General features: G+C 39.4%; 2 protein-coding genes across 4 annotated transcripts in view; one reads left to right on the plus strand and one right to left on the minus strand.

Annotated features, from left to right (window-relative positions):
• The first annotated feature begins 2408 nt into the window (after nt 1-2408).
• On the plus strand, nt 2409-5197 carry LOC126408883 (growth hormone-releasing hormone receptor-like). The gene is made up of 3 exons (XM_050074647.1): nt 2409-2496; nt 4208-4249; nt 4756-5197. Exons 1-3 carry the CDS (start codon nt 2410-2412, stop codon nt 4900-4902), a joined length of 276 nt encoding a protein of 91 aa, XP_049930604.1. The 5' UTR covers nt 2409; the 3' UTR covers nt 4903-5197.
• Nucleotides 5198-9046: 3849 nt separating this feature from the next.
• adcyap1r1a (adenylate cyclase activating polypeptide 1a (pituitary) receptor type I) overlaps nt 9047-22495 on the minus strand; it is a 42295-nt gene continuing 28846 nt past the window's right edge. Inside the window, exons 12-15 of one of the 3 annotated variants that reach the window (XM_050074641.1) lie at nt 21641-21724; nt 18791-18920; nt 16963-17004; nt 9047-16404 (exon numbers count right to left, since the gene is read on the minus strand). In XM_050074641.1, the coding sequence (XP_049930598.1) occupies nt 16201-16404; nt 16963-17004; nt 18791-18920; nt 21641-21724 (460 nt within the window). In that variant the 3' untranslated portion in view covers nt 9047-16200. Of the gene's footprint in view, nt 16418-16962; nt 17005-18790; nt 18921-21640; nt 21725-22495 lie in introns of all 3 variants that reach the window. The other 2 variants (XM_050074642.1, XM_050074643.1) reach the window with 2 other exon arrangements.

Below are 22495 nucleotides of genomic sequence, written 5' to 3' on the forward strand. Positions count from 1 at the left end.
TGACAGAGGTGTGTCGCTGTGCCATTGGTTGACTGTGAATCAGCTGAAAACAGCTGACGCCTCAATTTACAGACCCAGACAATGACACTTAGAGATAGTGAGTGAACATGCGTGCAAAGAGTGAACGGCAGGGTGAGAGAGAAATCTTACAGCCCGAGCATGAAAATTCCAAATTGTTGCAATAATGTAATGTCACCACAATTAAACAAAACAAAACATTTACATGATATTTAGACACCACCGACCTGACTTGAGGTAAACTTTGAGCACAATGCATAGGGGTGTTGTATGTTGACATTTTAATCTATTCCACTGATGGCGGTGTTGCTTTAAAGGTCAATTTGTTTAGTAAAGATCTGATGTCTGCCACATCCGAGCTACCTGTGATGAGACTTGGCAGAATGATGCAGTCTGGCATTTGAAACTAAAGCACTGATTATACTGACACAGATAAAGGTGAATATTTCAAACTCTAAAAAGCCACAATGACTTATTCTGATGATGATGATCTTTATATTTCATCCCTTTTAACTCAGACGTCACATAATCTTGGTATTCATTCACAGAATAGGTTGTTGTTTCACACTCCCTTAATCAGAACTGATCGAGGAGGAATGTCATTCTCTTACAGTGCACCTTATACATGAAATAATCTGCAAAAGACCTTACACTCTGCCGCCTTTATGGCTGTTTAAATGTCTTATTTCTGATCTTGGTTTAATTAAGTGTAAATGCTTTTAACTATACATCTACTTTTTAGCATGTTTATCACCCTGTATTTCTACTTTTAGCGTCCATTTATTGCTATTGTTGCTCGTTGTATGATTTCATTTCTGTTTTAAAGCCACACTTACCTTTCTGGAAATTTTTTGCTTTTCTTTGTTTAGGTTAAAATGCTATTAATAAGCTGATGGCACACTAAAACGTAAGTGAATTCCACTCATTCCAATCCAATCATTGCATTCGGACTGAATGCAATGATTGGCCGAGCATCCTGTCCGTCTTCCCCTCGTGGAGGCCTCCAACTGACGTAACCGCTTGCATAACAAAACTCGTAAAACTGTGTAGAAAAACATCAGCTCTGCTTTCGAGCGATGACGAAGACTGATGCAGCTTCATCCTGAGCTAAAAAGGGACGAGATGGTTGCAGAGTTTCGGCTGGACAGGTATTTTTAGTTTGCCTCTAATGTAACATAGGCGATAACGTTATATATGACAACACAGCATCCAGTTGCTAATGGCTAACGTTAGCCTACTGTAGCGTAGCCTCTGAAACATTAACGTTATCTTCCTTGTGCGTTTCCACTTACAAGTTACGTTAACACTACTATCTAACATTAGCACTGTAACCTTATTCTAAAACTCATNGCATCCAGTTGCTAATGGCTAACGTTAGCCTACTGTAGCGTATCCTCTGAAACATTAACGTTATCTTCCTTGTGCGTTTCCACTTACAAGTTACGTTAATGCCACTATCTAACGTTAGCACTGACTCTGGTTGAGTTTTAAAACTCCGGGGTTGCGTTTGACTGTCTTGGTTGTAACGTTACACTCGTTCTCCTCTTCCGTGTATCTAACGTTACCTTGCCAACGCCTACGTCTATAATGAGGACATAATGTAGGAGGGGGGAGTAGGCCTTCGGAGGGAGGTGGAGTTGCAGGAGGAGGGGGATGGGTATTGGAGGGAGGCGGGAGTTGTGGATGTTCAAATTTTTTCTAAGTGCTGTGTGAAATGCAAGAAAGGTAAGAGTTGCTTTAAGTGATATGCATGATGTTTCTTTGTTTGCTTAGTGATTTTTTTTCGACGTCTTTGTTCATGCTTGGCATCATTGAAAATTAGGGGCTCCTCCCTGAGTCTTAAATAAAGGTTTGAAAGAAAGAACGAACGAATGAATGAATGAATGAAGTCTGCAGGATTGTTCTTTAACATTAACTATAATAAGAAACAACAAGTAAGAATAAACCCTGTTACTTTTTATTTAAGCGTTTAAGACTGAAAAACCCTAATAATTTGCTTCATCAGATGTGATTGACAGTGGATTACCAACATTAGTAAATAAATCTACTACTGTCATTACATTTTAATTCAGAGTTAAATCCTGATTGGTGCATGGGAGGATGTGACAAATGATCCCTACCCACTCCCAAATGCTGAAAATCGCAAAACAAAAAACACAGAAATCTCTCGTGTGAAACAGCCAGAGGATTATATGTTCATGAAGGACTCATTGCTCAGACTCTAATAGTGAAAATACGTCTTCTGGTTTATGCGTGGATTTTTAGCATGGATTAGCCCGAGTTGTGCCTTTACATACCTGGATTGCTGTCTTTCTTTCTTTCACTCTTCTGTTATTTGTTTCCTGCAGGAGGCTGGCTAAATCCACCCTTTTCCTCATCCCTCTGTTTGGGATGCACTACACAGTTTTCGCCTTCCTGCCTGAGAACACTGGAATGGCAGCCAGACTCTACATCGAGCTCGGGCTGGGATCCTTTCAGGTATAAAACACTGGCGAGGGGGCAGAACAAAAAAGTCCTAACTTAAAACCTGAGTTAAGACAGGTCACAAAAAGTTAATTGCAGTAGTTTGAATAATGGATGTTCTCAATGTAGTCCTTGTTCCACAGGAGTTTGACTTGGACGGATGTTACTAATAACACTAACGATGGGTCTGCTCTATTTAAGTGTCCCTATAAGCCATGACAGTGAGTCAGTATGTACATTACCAGGAGCCGGAAACTGAAGCAGTTGAATGGAAGTCAGCCATCAGTTTATTATTTACACCTTTACTTTTCCTGCTGCGACATGTCAAAATGTCTTCTGTGAAAAAAGGCTCATCAGAAATCAAATTCTTTCCGTAAAACAATCTAACACTTTTAATTTAAGTAACTTTATGATACCTTTATGCAGAAAAATGACAGTGAGGACGTGATAGTAGACCAAAAGAAACAATCAACTCTTTAGGCTGTCAATTTTTATGTACTCATAACTATTTCAAATGTTTATATTTGTGTTTGAAAAAAGTCATAACTTTGTCACTGCATTTTGTCAAACAGAGGCTCTTTATTAACCCTTTGCTTAGCTGACACCGTGATCTGTAGCCTATAGTTCGGCTTTAGCTTCTAACTATTTTTATCTTATTAACCTGTTGTTGCTGCTGAGTCAGTTTGACATCCTGGATATATCCTTCAAACACAGACTGTAGACCCCTCTGTCTGCTTCTCTCTGGAATCACTGTTTCATTTTTCCAAATATAAGATATTATTTCTTCAGGGAGTGCAGTTAGTTACAGTGTGGGCTCTATGCTTACTGTGACAGCTTGTTGAACCATCACAAAGGGACAGGGCTTAGCAAAAAGATAGTTGTGAGCTGGCCAATCTGCCAGACATAAGACATATCATGTGAAAGTGATGCACCTTAAAAATTAAACAAACTATTAATCTGTCACATGTGGCAAGTGAAAATATCACAAAAGCAATAACAAATGTGAAGTGTGTAAAGTTATGGAACATCTTACGACACGAAGAATTTTGTTTGAGCTTATAAATACAATAAATCTGAGATGGATTTTCCAAAATTGCGTTATCATTGATTACACCATAGAGCTACCGTGAAACTTTTTTCTTTAGGTTGACTATATGTACAATTAGGGCCATTTCATAGTCGACGTACGCAATGTGAGCAAGCGACGCAAGTGACGCAAGCGACGAGGGCAACGCATTTCCTAGTCAATACATTGAATGCAAGCGAACCGGGCGACACTTGAAATGCAATACATCATTTGCGCAATAGGGGATAGCAGAGTCACCAGTACATTCTGGCTAGCTAGTACTGCTGTAGCTAGCTAGTACTGCTATTTTATTAGCGTGCAGGGCACTAGAACTGTCATATAAATGGGGGCGGGCCTGTACGAGTTTGCAAAGTTTTTCCTCCTCACCTGCCATATTTCATACCTGCTTCTTCTGTGAATAACAAAAAGTGGTTAATTTTGAGTGTGTTGCTTGCATTATCTCCCCCGCTAGCAACGCATGATATTACACGCATCGCTGCGTCGCGTATCAATGTGTCTTGATGCCTCCCAATACGTTTGCGTCTGCGTGCCTTTGCGTCGACTATGAAACGGCCCTTACTGTAGTGATTTAAAGGGAGTGTGTTAATGAGATTAGAGTGTGAGGATTGTATTACAGTCACCATGTCTCATGTGTTGCAGGGTTTTGTGGTGGCACTGCTTTACTGTTTCATGAATGGAGAGGTAGGTAAATGGAGGTGACAGTTTTGTGATACAAAAAAAAAAGTTATTTGCTGCCTAATGACCTGAAAGACCTGATCGGGTTATAATGCATTACAGACTCCTCCTGGCTCTGATTGGTTGTTTCATTCAGGTGCAGTGTATTCTTGCAAATGCCATTAGGAGCACTAGGAGGAAGCAGAGGAGGATGATTTTTTCTTATCTTAGGTTATCTGTCTCATGTACTGTTGTCAAGATATAGTGACAGTTTCAGCAAATATGATAAAGTTATTTTATAGAAGTTACCCACTGAAGCTTTAATCCCCCAAATCCAAGAACAAATAAACTAGACAGAGCTGTAACATCTGGACCTTTCTATAAGTTTGACAGCATGTTATCTGCCACAGTGTCTTCTCTGATACTGCCACTGGGGGCAGCAATGTTTGAATTGTACTTACAGTGGCTCTAACAAAGCCAGTAAGTCTATTTCTGCCTCCAGTAAACCTCTTCATACACGCCTTTGTCCACAGGTCCAAACAGAGCTGCGGAGATGGCTGTGGAAGTGTCACAATCAAAACCATCTCACCCCAGCCAAGCGAAGCATCACTCAGATCACAGTTCGAGCCCATGGGGGGCTCAAGCGACCTCCTTCTAGCGGCAACATCTCCTCAGTATGATTTTTAAGAGACCATCCATGAGAGGAAAGTTGTTGTGAGAATATCAGGCAAAGAGGAAGTCCTCAAACTCAACCTGCTGATGACATTAATTCAACAACCCCTCCGTAAGAGGAGTGTAGTGATTACAGAAATGTTGCGCCGGGATGAATAACATCAGTGTAAGCAGCAGTTAGGATGATGACATCACACATTTCTGAGCTAAATCACAGTGTCTTCTATCATGTGTGCAACCAAAAAAATACTAAAAAGTAAAAGGACACTGGTGCTTGATTTGTAAGGATGTCATGGTGACGCTGTGGAAAAGAGCACAGCAGAGACAGAGCTGGCCCAGAACCTGCAGGAAGATGATTTCACATGCTTGTGTTTACAGTTTGGAGTACAAAAATGAGCAAATGTTTGAGGGATTATATAGAGACAGCTGCGGAAACAATGGCTGTTTGAACTTGGCTAAATTATGTGAGACAAGCTTGACTTGTCTAATTGTTTTGTGCCGCACTCAACAGAAGCAGTTTTTAGTGCGGGCTGAAAATATGTGCGGGGTTGATATGAACCGAATGTGCAAATTGATTTTTTTGTGCAGCAATTCAGCTGCTGCTAAAGAGAAAATTTCAATCATGAACATGCAGAGGAACCTGAGCGGATGTATTTAAGGCTGTGTGTTTGCCTGTGTGTGTGAGGCTGCCACATATTGGTACATCATGTCTTAAAAAACTAATTATTTGGAGGAGCTGTCTGCTTTGATGAGCCATCTTTGAAATATTTGTGAATATTTATGAGCTTGTTTCTTCCTTCATCTGTCACTTTTTATGCTGCTGCCAGATGTGATAATCTGAATTTTTTGGCACATTTGTTGCACTGAAGGAGAAGCCAAATTGGTACAAAAAAGATGCCAGGCATTTACAGGGTAAGGTGGCATCAAATTGGTTCTGTGTGCGTATTTATATCTGGCATTTGTTTAAGCTCAAGATTTCACCCATATGCAAGTGACTGCCCAAATTTATAGCCAGAAACAAAACAAAACAAACACACAAAAACACCAAGACATTCAAGCTCTGGCCATGTCCACATGGAGACGACATTAGGTGTATCCGCAAAGGTTTTTTATCGTATAGACCTTTCGTAAACATGGAACCAGCGTTTTAGGAGCCCTGTACGCCAACTTTTGAAACCGGGTCCCAGAGTGAAAAAATCTGAAGATGCCACCTTCGCATTTCCGTATTTACAATATAGTACGCCTCTTTTCTGAAGCGATGATGCCATAACCCCACCTCTCCCTTAACCCGCATGCACTAGGCGTAAAGGCGCCACAACAACAATGGCTGACTACGCAGTGGTTGCATTTGTGCTAGTTTTGTAATCAAGTGTGACTCTAAGTAGCAGCTCTACCTCGTCGTCAGTCCATACAAAGTGAGCTCCTCTGGTGTTTGTATTTTCCGCCATCTTCTTCTTCATGTTTGTTTACTTCGCACGAGTTTTATGTGCATGCTCCATTTCTTATTCTCTGTTTTTGGTGTACTTTGTGGCAGCGTTGCAGCGCCACTCACAGGCCTTGCATATGTACTACAGCCTTTACAGTGGCTTCATGTTTACGTACACATATCTTGAGACGATTCCGTGTTTATGGAAAACTTTTAAATACGAAATTGGTTCCGTCTTCGTGTGGATATGGCCTCTGTCTGTAGCTGCCGAATCTATGTGTTGGGTATTGTAGTCACAACTCAATCACCTAAAAAAAATAGCCTTGTAGGTTTCTTCAAACCACATTACACACATTACATTTGTAAGTTATGATAAAGCGGATTAATAGATGCTTTTAATTTCAACAACAATGTGGCTAACATGTGGTTAGGTTCAGGCAAAGATCGTGTTTTGACTTAAAATTTCTGGTCTGGGGGGCTCTAATGTTTAATGCAAAGAAGTGTGAAAGATAAAACGGCACTGGGGAAGTGGGAGAAAAGTTGATTTGAGTGTTTTCTGCCTTCTAATCTTGTGGGATATCCACATGCAGCAGCACTGAGACAAAAACAGGACCAATAACGCATGGTGACAAATGAGCGAGGAGGTTGGTCTGTCAGGTGTGTAGCCGGTTTTCTAAAACAGTTTGTTGAAAGACATATGATCCATTATGCATGCACTCTATGTAGTAACTTTTTAACAAAACAAAATGTCTAAACCATCCACTGAGGTGTGAACGGGCAAACTTGTTCCGGATACGTTTTCTGGGCTAAGAATAAACCAGTGTCCAGTGTGCTTTATCTCTTTGGATTGGGCGAGCCATTTATTCTCAACACATGCTCACCATAACATAGAGGGGCAACAGCATTGTGCATATTCAACCTTTATTCCAATCAGCAAATTCAGTTTTCCACGCTGGTACTTGATGCTTACACGACATGCTTCCGTAACACGGTCAAAAACTGTTCACTTCCTGTTCCACACACCTGATTCCCATTACCTGGAGCTTACCAATATGCACTTTAAACATGGATGCTCCACCCTGTGTTCAGTTTAATAACTGCATGTGTATATTTTTATTTATCTTGTTTAGATGAGGATAAAATAAACAAACAAAAACTATATGATGGCTCCAACACTCTACTGATTTATAATAATACCTAGATACTGGATGCCAAGATGGATGCCTGGGTTTACTTACCACTGGCTCTGGCTCCGCCCACTTGGCTCATAGACTTTACATCATTATGACATCACAGGTTTTTAAGTTGCTTTTCTCAGCTCAAGGAAAGTTTGACAAAAAAAACTCCATGCATCAAAAACCTATAACGGAAAGAGTTATAACAGACCTTGTTTGCAGTTTGAGGTGTCCTGTCAACAGTTTCACAGACATCTCTTTGACAATGGTGGACTATGGGTCAAATGCTTTTTGGGACACAGGGGATGTCTTGCAGCAATACATGAGGGGCCACTGGGAAAAATGTTCCTGGGGGCCTGCTATGTTATGTTACACTGGTAGCATTGTTACGCCCACCCTTGGGTCGTCCTATGGGACAAATGAAACTCCACCACTGACCCAGTATAACCATGTAAGACATCTTTAAAACGCTCAGCAAGCAAACAAGACAAGGAAAATTTTGGGCTGAGAGGCAACAGGGCCAGTAGTCCCAACACCAGTGGCCTTTCTCCTCTGCTGGCACAGGAGCTCTTAAGCACCTCCTCCATGCCATGCCTCCACTGCACCTCGTTAAGTAATGCAGCACACCTGGGCAGATCTACAGTGGAGGGAAAAGGGACAGCAGCACAGAACATAACGCATGTTACTGATGTTAGCTGGCTAAACATGCTGTCGAACTTTGCACTTTGAAAAAATGTATAAATAGAGCTGCAATCATCAATCTGTTAGCGAAGTTGTTTTTATGCTAACTTCCTGTGGTACAATGCATCCCGTCTGCCCAAAGTCTGCTTCAAAAGTTTAATTTTCTTCAATGTAATTGAGGCAAATTCTGGACTGAAAAAAAAAAAAAAAAATAGAAGGAGGATTTTTACAAACACAAATGCACAAACATTTTCCTCCGGCGACTGGGCGGCGTCATCAACACTGGCTGACAAAAATTTCGATCCATGCATCCCAGTTTTCAGTTTTTTTTATTTCATACAACATGAATAATGCACTGTACTGTTCAGCTAAGCACTTTGTCATTGTCAGTCCACAATATGATTTAATGTTGCACTTTATGTCACAGTGAATATGCTGTATTTCCATTTTAGTTGGCCTGTGTGGGGAGGAACACAGTAATAAATGAAACATGTGTTTTTAGATGTATTTACTGCTATGTTTTAATGTTTGAATGTATTATTTTTATTCATGATGAACTTCATCACCATAATGTAGGCTTGGTTTTCTGATTGTATGACAGAGGTAGAAAATGCTTGGGGCGAAATATTCATAAATGTTTATGTATGTACCCTGATTTGGATGAAAAATAGGAAAAAGAAGCAGCTAAATGGGCTTTCGTAATACTTAAAATGCATCAGTGCTGGACAAGGATCTTATTCAGCCAAAAAAAAAAAAGAAGTTTAGATAATTTCCTCTTATGATAAAACTAATGGCATAGCTGTAAATCTGCTGCTAAATCTGTACACTGTCCAGCAAAATAAGTCACAACTCCAAAAAATACCACAGACAGATTTATTTTGCAGTCAAATTTACACAATCTGAGACATGAATGTTAGACACCAGAACGCATGTTACACATGACACACCGTCACAGGTCGAACATAATATGGATGAGGCTTTATAGATATTCTTTTGACATTTAAGTTACTTATATCCTCATTAATGCTTTGTCATTACATACACATGCGTACAGAACACACACTCTCCAACTTTCAAACGCACTCACACACACACGCACGCACACAGTCTGAAAACAGTTACATAAACATAAATGTACAAAAACACTGTCACAAACATTACAGGTCTTTGTCAAGAGGTCCTCCTGTGTGCCAAAAATATACATATACAGTGCGCTGTATACATATGTTCAAGAAAAGACATCATTTGTACACCATGGCAAATTCATAGCAGGCAACATTTAAGAGCAGCTGAGCAACATCGGTACATTCAAAAATTCATTGGCAATCAGTAGAACACACACACACACACACACACACACACGCACACACACACACTTTCAACACTTGATAAAACTGGCTCAACACGCACACAGACATATGCCACACTAAGAATAGTTACATTTGAAGAAATAGTTTGATGTTTTGGGAAATACTGTGTGTTTTCTCTCCAACAGTGGGATGAGAAGATTGAAACTAGCTGTTTTTATTTTTGACAGCTATATCATTCTTCTCGTAACTCTTGCCAAGAAAATGACTAAACATATTTCCATAAATGTCAGACTACTGCTTTTTAGAAAACATGTCAAATGCTCGTCTTTGACACAAACTCTATATAAGGTTAAGTGTGTCACTGTAACGACAACTGTAAAAAGAGGTGTGTGTGGACAGAGGCATGGCTAGCTTTAGCCAAAATTAAGCTAACAGTTGAACCTTATTACCAGAATTAATATTGGCATGGTTTGTTTCTGCAAACCAGATATATTACATTTGTTTTATATGTTAAATATCTACATTTCATATGTAGCAGATGTGTTGAAACTTTACATTTCTTTACATTTTTGTATTCATTTATACACATTGTGTACGCACAAAACGAGGCCTGAATGAGAGGTGCGCCACTTTCCAGTTAAAAGTTGTGATCTATAAAAACAGACTTGATGGGAGAAACCTTGACCCATGCTTATGAACATTTTGGAGATGGGAAATTGGCGACGCAGATGGCGAGATGAAAGCCTGGTTGTAGAAATTGTTGAATACACCATTTTTGTTTTTTTTTCGTACGCACATTTTTAGTACGGTTCCTAAACATTGTTTTATAAATATACCCCCAGGAGTGTAGTGTTGCTGGAGCACACCAGAACAAAGCTCTGACACTGTTTCTTCTCCAAGTGAGGGAATAAAATATTCACAGTTCGCATAAACAGGGTGAAATTCATACACATTTTTCAAGCGCTTTAAGATCCAATCATTACTGAAGCGCATGTCATGCAAGAGAGCCAATGAAATACAATTGCAATGGTTGAAGTTGTCATTTTGACATTGAAGGTGTGCTGATTGATTCAAGATATCAACTCATACACTGAGAAACATGCAACTAAACATTTGTAAGTGCTATATCGTAGGCAACTGGGCTTGCTTGCGTTTCTTGAAGACGTTTCGCCTCTCATCCAAGAAGCTTCTTCAGTTCTAAATGACTGGTACGAAGTTGCAGGCTATAAACCCTGTGTGGCTGGGAACCCTTGCAGAGTCGTAGGGGTCACGTGAGCTCTTAGTTTCAGAGTGGTTAAGGTCACAATGTGAGTTGTTGACCCACCTGGCCACCAGGTGTGCAACTTCGTACCAGTCATTTAGAACTGAAGAAGCTTCTCGGATGAGAGGCGAAACGTCCTCAAGAAATGCAAGCAAGTCCAGTTACCTCCAATTACCATGACCTGGATGACTGAGAATCTTCACCGACAAGCAACTAAACATTCCACCTTAAAAGTTGCCATCAGCCGTTGGTGGTAGCCTTTAAGTTGTATTATCCTCAGTCTAAAGGTGCTACCTGTAAACTAGTAAAGATGAAAAGGCAGCTAAACATCCTTTCTTTAATGGTTGTAGTTGACTAAAGCATGTAAACATAGCAACAGTGGTAAGAGCCACAACTTAACCATGCACGTGCACACATGTTGGTGGGCTGTGGTACACCCCTGGTTCTGACACCACTGCAGTTGATATGTGGTTAGGTTTGACACAAAAAGCACATGGTTATGGTTGGGAAAATGTCAGGATTTGGCTTAAATACCTGGGGTCTTATTTATAAAACAATATGTAGGATCCATACTAAAAATGTATGTACTGATAAAAGTCAAAAATTGCATGCCCCAAAGAATACTGGACAATTTTCTACAATCAGGCTTCCACCTCACCATCTGCGCCGCCAATTTCCTGTCTCCAAAATGTTCATAAGTATGGGTCAACGGTTCTCCCATCAAGTCTGTTTTTATACATCCCAACTTCAATCTCTTTCAGGCTTTGTTGTATGCGTACGCAATGTTTATAAATGAGACCCCAGGTCTGGTCTCTCCAAACACAGCTGGACCTGGAAATGACTGGACGTGTCATTAAAGGTTTGCTATGCAGGAACTGTCAGCTGCTGTTTGAAATGAAAGTGAAAACCAACCCTAGCCTTATCACCTTGGTGCTGCTTGGCATTTTGCCTTACTTACTTTTGCCATGTCTACGATTTTTGTTGCTCCCTCTTGAAAGCGTGCAGCCTACGGTGTGATAACGAGTGGCTACCTTTTAATCAAATCCTGACCTCACCTGTCTGCTGTGCACATGCAGAGGGCAGAGTCTCTGCAGATAAATACACCGCCACACACTTCTAGTGGGTCATAAATTAAGATTGAGAGAGATTACTTTTATGTGATTCTACACATTGTTTTTTAGAAAAAGCCTGCATAGTATACCTTTAAAAATTTTGTTGTTTGTTGGTGGTGTCACGCCATCAACAATCCCCTCCTCCTTCTGATGAGAAAGTCAGCTCATATACACGTCATCCGATCTACGTCACTTCAGAAATACTAATATGATATGTATGAAATGTACAAATGTAACATATGCATGCTTTGCAGAAATGTACCATGCTAACATTTTGTCCGGACAACTGGGCTGAAAAGTTTCACAGCCTGACTTTATTACAGCGCTAAACGGTGCCCCCAATCCTCAGTATATCCTCATGTCTCAGGAAATGTTTTGAAATTCAAATAGTTCACAGTTTGTTTTAAAACTAGAGACCGTAGGAAGGATATTTTAAGATTGAGGAGGGCAACACATCATGATTCATGTAGAAAAATCTAATTTGTAGGCTTGCTTGTTGATTTGCGTAAAAAAATCACAACACATAAATGTGAACAGTGTTGAGCATGTGGCATTTGAGTGCCTCAGTGTCCCACACTACCTCTGTTTCACCCAAAGTCCACAGTACAAGGCTCAAAAAGCAAATCAACGCCAGTCAAATGTCCCTCTCGCTAGTCGACTACCAAACTAAAATTCTAACACGTTGCTGCCACCTTGTGGTAAACAAATATACAGCACAGACATGGTCAGGAAAGGAGTTTTCTACTCTTCTTTTCACAGACAGTAACAGCTTTGAGACATGGTCGTTTCCATCTGAGCTGATTCAGACTCAGAGTGACGGCTGGTGATAGAACACGTAAGCAGCAGCAGAGTGGTTATTATCACACCCTCGTACGCACTTTGTGTTTTATCTGGCGCAGTTCTCCACCTTCTAAACATCCCTAATTTTAAAAAAGACGTTTTTATTTTTTATTTTTTTACCCCTGGTTCTAGTTCCCTTGATAGCATCTCACAGTCACACTATTTTTGTCCAAAAGCAGTCAAGCAGATGCGAAAAACAGATGCATCTCTTCAGTAGTGTTTGTTTTATCTTTTTTTTTCCCCAAGAGTTTATATCTTTGTTTTATCTCTCACAATATCCTCTGCAGCAATTTCCCGTGAGTGTTTTTCTTTGAAACTAGAAATGAGACATTGTGCCACACATCTCACCCGTCATGGCACTACATTTATGGCACTTTGACCAAGAGAGTTGATATCAATCAGTGTAATGAAATCATACATCAGGCATAAAGTACATATAAGAAAGCATATACTGTACATTGAGTCATTTCACATGGCTTATGGAAAATAAATATACATCCTTTTCTGTTCTGACAATGTTCAAACCATTGTTTAAAGACACTACATTCTTTTAATCCACTCAAATGACGGTACAAAAAATAAATATCTTGAGTAAATACTGTGGATAAATCCTCCTGTACAGATCTTTTCACATTTTATCTTATTAAATGATTTCCCCAGCTGGACATTTATTGTTTGTGAGCTTAGTTTGTGCACAATAACAAAAAGAAAACAGACATAAAGAGAAAATGGGCAACACTCCGCGATTGTCAAGAGCTGTCACATTAAAGCATTTTGTGTTGACTGTTACTTCACGTGTCTTTTTTGAAGCAGTTTATGTGTTTGAAACGGACTTATCTCGGATAGATGATAGCTGTAACCACGAGAGGCTATATAAAACAGCAGTTCTGTAGAGCTAATACTGGAGTCTTGTCAAACACATTATGAATAAAAAAACAAAACACAGCAGGAGTCTCTTCACTTGAGACATCTCACCAATAAAAGAGCAAAAAAAAAAAAACAATTAAAAAAAAAGCAGAACTTTGCAAAGTGATCCACAATAAAAACACACCACTCTGTGCAGGAAATGACTCACATTACCACTTTAAGATATCTGTTCATTGCACTGGAAATAAAAGTGACAGCTATTTGTGACTGACTAGGCACTTTGGAATATGAGTGTTGGAGATGAGTCATACAAATAAATAAATAAATAAATAAAATAAAGAGTAATATTTATAGTATAATACAATATGGCACGATGGGTTGGAGCTCAGAAAGAACAGGACAAAGACAAAGAGTCCTGGTATCTTTCAGAGCACGCTGAGGGTTTGATTCTTGCTAATAAAATGCTGCACATATAAACTCATGGCACTATGAGGAGCTTAGAGCGTCCACTACATGGCACATGTACTGTTTATGTTCACAGTCTGCAAGTACGTGACGGAAACTGAAAGGGAAATCAACTGGAGGAAACTCCACTAGCTGTGAGGATAAAGTTTTAAAATCATTTGAGTTTTTTTAATCCTATTTTGTATCCCTCATGTACTGAGCTATCCTCCGCAGCAGTGGTTCCCAACCTTTTAAAACACACTGAGTCAACTCACGACCCCTTATCAAATGTTACACATTTTTACAAGATGTGAGCACTTTTTCGATGTTTTAATATGAAGCCTGAAGACATAAAAGTATCTGGTATTTCACAAAATGTTAAAATAAACTGAATTTAATGGAGCAGAAAATGTTGCTCTTCTTTTCTAACTTGTTGTATCTGACATTTCTCGACCCTTCAGATTAATCTTTTAACTCCCCAGCCCTGTCTCCTAGATATTACATTTATATACAGCCAATTAAAAATAGCAAATATGCTTTGAGGGAAACATATTGCCGAGAAAATCAGGCTGGGATGTCCTTATAATGACAACTTGACATTAACCAGGATGACATTACCAGAAGATGTCTTGATGTTAATGTCAAGTTGTTATGACAAAGACATCTTCTGGTAATGTCATCCTGGTTAATGTCACATCCCAAACAAATTGAATGTCAAGTTGTCATGACAACGACAACTTCTGGTAATGTCACTTTGATTAATGTCAAGTTGTCATAATCAAGACAACCCAAACAATGTCAACTTGTCATTACAGAAACCGAATGACACTTAATGACAGCGGTCATAAACGTTAGTGACATGTACATAATGTTTATGACAGGTTCATGACCGTGTCATGTCATAGTTATGATAGTGTCATGTCACTCTTATGTAGATACCTTCAAGTAAAGTGTTACCGCTGTTTTTAATTGACACTGAACTAAAATCAGAATCTTTCTCTAACCAAAGTGCTTTTGGTGCCAAAACCCAAGACAGGAGTTTCGATGCCAACCCAAACTTCTGGTGTCAATGTCCTGCACTTTGTACGCCAACCATCCTTCCTAGCCACCTCTTTCCGAAGCCTACATGGTACATGAATGTAGTGTTTCATTATCTGTCTCTGAACGTAATTCAGGCAGTGATTATGTTGCCACAACAACGTTATTAAGAAAGCAGTTTAGTAACGTACAAACGTAATTTCTAGGAGACAGGTTCGACCTCCCAGGTCGGGAACCACTGCCTGACAGTGCTCACTCATTTTGGCACTATGTTCCACTACAAATACTGTGCGTGTATATTTGATTTAATACAAACAAATAGTTCAGAATATAGTGGGCAGGATCTTCTGGGTCCTCAGGACATGTGATGAAGTCTACAGATTTGGGCTCCAGTTCCTTTTGTTTGAAAAGGTCATTACAATACTGCGTTATGCGAACGAAAGAAACTCTGATCTAGACACCAAAAGTAACTATTTACAAAGTCCATGAGTTGTTATTTTTTCTCCTTTTATCTTTTGACATACTCTGTACTTACGGCTGATTGTATAAAAATGTTTAAATTTAAGATGAAATGTTCAAACAATGAGCATTTGTACAAGCAAGGCGAACGTTTGGTTGTTGTTTAACTTTGGACTGTTACGAGATCGGATCCAGTCAGGCAACCTGTATGGCACTTTGAAGCACATTTACGTTACACATTAACAGCCAAATATGACCCCTACATCTGATGTTTAAATGCTGTTTTCTTCTTTTGACAATTACTTCTGTTTTTTGGCACCAACTCTACATTAATATTATTTATAAATAAACAATAACGGGTCTAAATCTGAACTAAAATAAGTGGTAGGAAATTTCTAATAATTTCTGTTTTAATCTAGGGAGTGGAATTTGTTAAAATATCAAGAGTATCATAAGTCAGAAAAGATTGAAATCTATCGAAAACAATATACTTTATAGTCACATGAAATTATAACATACGAAAGTCAGCTACTCTAATGAGTCTCCAGTAAACGCTTTCAGAAATACCTCATTTTCAAAAGGCCAAACTACAAAATGTCAGAGGTTTCAGGGGCCACTTTGGTCTGCTCTGGTTGGTCTGGGTGTACATAAGTGGAACGGCACCTTGAAGTTGACTTCTCGCCAGTCAGACGCTCAGGTTGGGAGGCTGATGTTGGCGCTCTCCGCCAGCGGGCTGGACATGCGTATCTGGGAGCTGCTCTTGCTGAGGATCGACAGCTGAGTCCCGCCGTTCACTCCACTGCTGGCCAACGAAGGGTGCCGCTGCTGCTTCAGGTCCACAGCAAAGTACCGATTCACCGTCCAGCTGCGCCATTTCCTCTTGATCTCCGACTGCACCTTCAGGGAGAAACTTCACAAGGTCATTTTTTAATGAACTTTAAGCTGCACCAACTCCTCAAAAAGGTACAGTTCACTCAAGCTGTGTCGGTAACACTTTAAGACTCCGTGTTTGTTAACGTATTTGTCAACAGTTTCCTGTGAAGCATCTGTAACTGGGGAATAAACAGGTAGCAAAGGGTTGACAAGATAATAACAGATGGGATTTATTTTTCATGCTTTCGTGTCTTGTTTTTCTCTGTAAATGAACACCTAAAACGTCCCTATACTTGCTCACCTCTAAATTATAGTGTGTTATAAATAATTAAGTTTAAATATGTATATCATAAATATTAAATAGACAGGTTTAAGTAGTGTTAGTAGTAAAGTGTTATGGTTTTGGGTAATAATTTGTACACATATTCAGAGATGTTTATCCCTAAATATACTTGTGTGCTCTGTGCATCAAAAATAGCATTACGGGCATTTCTGGTATTAATACTGTACATGTCAGAAAAACGAGCTGGTGATGAGAGCATCACAAAGGGAAACTGTTTATGAACAGGGACAAAAGCTTACCTCTCCATTGAGGAAACAGTAGAGCACAGCTACAACAAAGCCCTGAAGACGAGAAAAGTGACAACAAATAAGAGAAAAACAGCTTGACATTGAAATTTTCTTTCATTTTTTAAAAATAACTGCATCCTTATCAGCAAAGCATAAAGACATAAGAGTCAGACAGTGGGGATACTACACTACAAAATAGTCTGTGCAACTCTGAAAGGCAGAAAGAAGTAACTGTTCGAGCAACTTCAATATGCAGGAATTGTAAAGTGTCATCAGTAAACTGCATGACATGTTTACCCCTCTGTAACATTTTCCATGAAAGAATACGGAGAAAGTTTATATTTCCCTCAAAAGATTAGTTCATCATTTCTTGTGGCTGCAAAAGTGGTAATAACTTATTTAAACAAAATGGCAGAAATGTAGGGTCCTGAGTAGAACCAGTGTGTGGCTTGTGCTGGTAAGTGTGTATTTTATGTCCTTAGGCAGATATAAATGTTTAGCAGAAGACATAGATGTTATTTCTATTAAATGAAAGCATGACATTCTGGGCTGCAATTTAAGATCATCTGCGTCATTGATTAATCATTTTGTCTATACAATATATGAAAATAGTTTAAAATTCCTATCATGTTTTCTCAAAAGCATAAGAAATCAAAAACCCAAAGAAATGAGACAAAGAAAGGCAAAAAAAAATCCTCATATTTAAGAGCCTGAAACTACTGACTGTTTGGCATTTTTATTTTAATTGTTTGTTTCTTTCTGTCACGAGACCCAATCTGATTTATAATCACTATCAGTGAATTTGTTGTACAATATTGTTTTCATAGTTTCATAATTACTTCAAGGGAAAACACTACAAGGCAACAGCTGCCCTTCAGACTTTACTACCTCCACTGAGGAGATTATGTTTTCCTTTTAGTTTGAATATTTGTCAGCATGATAACAGAAAATCTACTTGCGCAATTTTCATGAAACTTGGCAGAAGGGTGTAGCGTGGGCTAAGGAAGAAGCCTTTAAACTTTGAAAAGGGTCCAAATAACATTGTATGCTTGGGCATCTGGCCCAGGCAAAACGAATGTCATACATCTTAAAATCCAGTAGATGGTAGTAACGTTCAGTAGTGACAAAACATAGGCAATTGTAGGAATATGATGCCTCCATATCACGATCCACAGTCACGGGTACCAGTAATCCTCTGTGGCAGCCTACACGTGTAGCTGCTGAAACATCGTACAGAAATCAGTCACTGTGGAGCCCTCAGGGACAGTGGTTTCATGGGAGAACCAGTACAAAAACCACAATGTGTGTAAATATTAAGTTACTAATCTATACTGGTTTGTGTAATAAGCTTCTGTTTCTTTATGCAAATTTAAATTTGACTAAAGCAAAAATTGACAAGTTTCCCTGTGAACATAGTTTTTGCAAAAGCTGTGTTTAATAACGTAAGTGCATGATAATAAAGTGTTTTCAAAAATGTTAAGTATGAAAAATATTTCCATTTTAGAAGTACATAATAAATGTACAACTGAGATGATGAGGATTCAGCTAGGGACAAGCACGTTTTGACATCATTCTAACAGTTTCGGAGATATCTAAAGACATGTAGGGGTTGCGCTTGCAGATGTGTGTATCATCGTAGGCTGGACTATTGGCCTTGGTGAGGATCTGATTATCTTTAGTTCGCTGCACAGCTGTGGATAGTGAGTGACCAGGTTTGAATATCACTATCACTCTCCCAAAGAGCCTCTTTGTATCTTGTATAGATGATTTATTATCCCATTATGTTCCCTCATTCATCATCTGGTATTTCAAACAGGACATTGGAGCTGTAAAAGCATACCTGGAAGGATCCCAGTCCCAGTTCAAACACCAGTCTCTCCCTCTTCCTGACATCTTCAGGTGAGAAGGCGAACACAGTGTAGTGAATACCAAAAAGAGGGATGAGCAGGAGGGTGGAGCGCGCCAGACGCCTACATACACACACATACACACACAGTTTAATAAGATTGAAGCAAAAGTCAAACACAAATCAAAGTCATGTTCTACTGGTGCTGGTCAGCTGGAAGTGATGCAAGAACAGAGCCACTGATGCAATGTTATGAAACATAAACTAGTCATTTGCTCACAGGTTTAAATTTTTAGTCAAGCCACAATTTTAGAAATAGAAAATCTCTCTTTGAATTCAATCAAGGCATCAATGTTGTTTGAAATGCAGGCTCAGTCACAATTCTGTGATTATTCTATTGTTCACATTACACAGGAGATATCTTCATTTTTCTTATTGTCAACAGTCAGTTAAACTCAGTAAAAATTTGACCTTGAAGTAATACTTTTTTTTACTAATTTATTTATTTTTTTTTAAAAGTATCTTATTCTTCTTTGCAACAGACTTATAATAAACACTGTTGCACTTGGTGACATGTTCCTTTGTTACGATGAACCAGGGCACTGTGGTTTATTGTGAGTCAATACCAAACACATCATCTCGCTGACATTTATCCTCAATAGAGCACCAAATGTCTATTAATTTGCCACTGAAAATAGTCCCCAACAAATGCATAATTAACTCCAGTTTCAGTAATGTCTGTTGAAAACTACAGTGCCCTGTTTTTTTAAGGAAATTACAGAGCATGTTTTAAAATCTAAACTATACATTTGTTACTCATTTTGAGAGATCTACATCTTCAGTGAGAAGGGATGGACATTTGAATGTGGTAAGGAAGCCAGAAAGTATTGTTGTACATTGTTGGTTTAGGTCTTATGTGGGGTTTGTTGACAATAAGAAAAATATAGAATAACACCAGCCATATACTTCCTCTCTCTTTTAAACCTGAGGGTAGATTTAGTGTACAAAATCATCACAAGACTGAGACTGAGACAAGAAACACATAACTGTGGATATGTAGAATCTGTCCCTGTAGTCACATAGAGTTTTCTTTGGTTCCTTATCCCTGCTGCATGTATCATGCAGTACGACATAATGTCTGACATACACATGACAAGTGGTAATACACAGAAACACACAACAAATGACACCTTACAGGGCTCAAATGTGCAACACTGATTTTTTACAGTGCAGTCCAGTGACCCCCAGGGGTCCTTAAGCAGCAGAATAAAGCCATTATACACTGAACTCTTTGAGACGCTAGGAAATGTACAAGTATTATTGTGAGACAGTTTGTGTTGCTGTCTCTCCACCAGCACTTGGAAAAATCTCAACGAAACTACAAAGGTTAAAATTTTCAAGCAAATGAACTAAATTGTGTGTATATGTGTTTGTGTGCTCTTGCATGTCTTTCTTTGTGAGGACCGGTTTGAGTTATAGTGAGGACAGTGTGGCCGTCCTCTCTTTGGGCTGGACTTTTAAAGGCCTGTTTGAGGGCACGGTCACACATGAGCGCACACAGGTGAGTGACCATCACCTACAGAGGTGATTCACACCGAATGTGACGCACAAGGAATGCATACTTCTTAGCCAATGTTAGCTAGCTTGCTAATAAGTATCCCAAAATATTTTCTTGTGTTCCACGCGTGTCTCCTGACTCACTTCAGCCAGGCAGCATCTCTCATGTGGGGCAGGTTGTATTTTTCATTGTCAGTATCATACAATATCGGGTAGACACGGCAAATATTGACACTTGGTCAGTGGCCCTAAAAGTCAAATTATGATGCTGGGTACCCCTTCAGAGTCTGTTATGGACGTTCAGGGACAGCATGTCAATTCATGCATATAGTCTTTTCAAAATAAACTTTGGTTTTCACAGAAAACGTACAGTTTCCACTTGTTAACTGCATACAATCTCTTTTTGAAAATAAGAAAGTAGGTGAAAAAAAATTGTTTTTAGGTTTACTCCCATAAGTTCGGGCAACAAAAGTACACAGTTTGATTCAGAAAACTAAATCATGGTTTGGTTTAAAATAAGTACATTTGCTGCCAACGTAATGTAACATCACTAGTGTAGTATGCTACACGTACTAGCATGTACTAAAATAACTTCATTAACTTGAATAACTTGATTTCTGGTTTTATACGGAACATGAACAGCACTCTACCTGCTGAAAGTCTGGAGTTTTTTTGACCCATCCACACCAACTCCTGCCCGCCTCATGTAAACTTTCTCGCTCTTTACACTACGGCAGTTGCTCAGAGCGTCAAAAAATTCTGCTGCCCGGTGCATTTCATACTGCTGCTTAAGTTGAACTCCACACAATGTAGATGTGAATTTGCTTTGCCACCGGAAGTGAATATTTTATTTGGCCCTTTGCGTTCAATTAATGGAAGTGAATGGGACGCAAACATTCACTGATGTTAATTTCATGCATGTGTGACCGTGCTCTGAGGGTCAAGACTTGATTTGAAGGTTCAGAGTATTAGAGTAAAGTTTAGGTTGAGTTTAGGGTAAGGGTTGGGGTCAGGCATGTAGCTGTGATGGGTATGGTCAGGGGCTTTAGGATGCATTATGTCAATGAGGGTCCTCACAAGTGCACAAGTACAAACGTGTGTGTTAGAGAGAGTATGCATTTGGGAGTTCAGACCATTAGAAAATACTTAAAAAACCCCTGGTGTAAAACACACACACGGACACATACACATGCAGTCGACACAAAGCAGACACACACAAACGTGTGTCGGTGGACAAAGACACATACACACACACACACACACACACACACACACACACACACTTACAGTGTGATGGTGGATAACTCTGACATCCTGCACGAATGCTGAACAGCCTGTGTGGGCTCACTGAAGCATTTCTGAGCACAGCTGCTACATAGCACAAAGACAACACAACAATACAACAAAGACAATGTCTTTAGGGACACAGACTCACACAATACACACACACACACACACACGTCTTCACACTTGGTCACGCACGCACAGGTCTCAGCAACAGATGAAAATGACATTATCTGCCAAGCCTCAAAAGACGCCGTCCTCTGGGAGCAGCACCGGGCTGATGTCTGGCTACCGTACAACTCCATAATGAGGCTCAAGCTTCCTGCCAACAGGTACTACAAATGAATATATATTCTGAAAAGTGTCTAAGAGGACACATTCGAGGTTTAATAATAAGAATCTGAAAATAACACTCTTATGGGTACAATACAATCTCTTTATAAATGCATGCTCCTGTGTGAAAGTGTTCAGTTAGTATTTGAGCGTGTATTTAAGGGACGATGCCAACTGATCTGAAACAGCAGGTGTATCATAGACCAGGGTTAGTTAGTTAGCCACATTTTCATGTTGTGTCTGGAGTGTCATGTGGTGTCTGATTAAAGAAAAAAACAGGTGTTATTCTATATATTTCTTATCATCAACAAATCCCATGAAAACACCAAATCTAGAACTATGTTAACCCTTCACTCAATGCTTTCCAACTTCCTTTTTCTGTCAGTGGCACTCAGTCCCAAGACCATTTGTCCTTACTGTAGATCTTTAAAATCAGGGCGCACAAATATGGTTTCATTTTTTAAAACAGCTTAAACAGCTGGGCTCTTTAGGTTTGGCACATTATTCAAAGAGGAGGAAAAATGG

This window comes from Epinephelus moara, chromosome 21 (assembly GCF_006386435.1).
Source record: "Epinephelus moara isolate mb chromosome 21, YSFRI_EMoa_1.0, whole genome shotgun sequence".
Lineage (NCBI taxonomy): Eukaryota > Metazoa > Chordata > Actinopteri > Perciformes > Serranidae > Epinephelus > Epinephelus moara.

Bases quoted from the DNA above. Each gene is read 5' to 3' on its own strand.
- LOC126408883 (XM_050074647.1), top strand. From the start codon at position 2,410: ATGCACTACACAGTTTTCGCCTTCCTGCCTGAGAACACTGGAATGGCA. The intron at 2,497-4,207 runs GTATAAAACACT...CATGTGTTGCAG, and splicing joins TCGGGCTGGGATCCTTTCAG to GGTTTTGTGGTGGCACTGCT. The intron at 4,250-4,755 runs GTAGGTAAATGG...CTTTGTCCACAG, and splicing joins ACTGTTTCATGAATGGAGAG to GTCCAAACAGAGCTGCGGAG.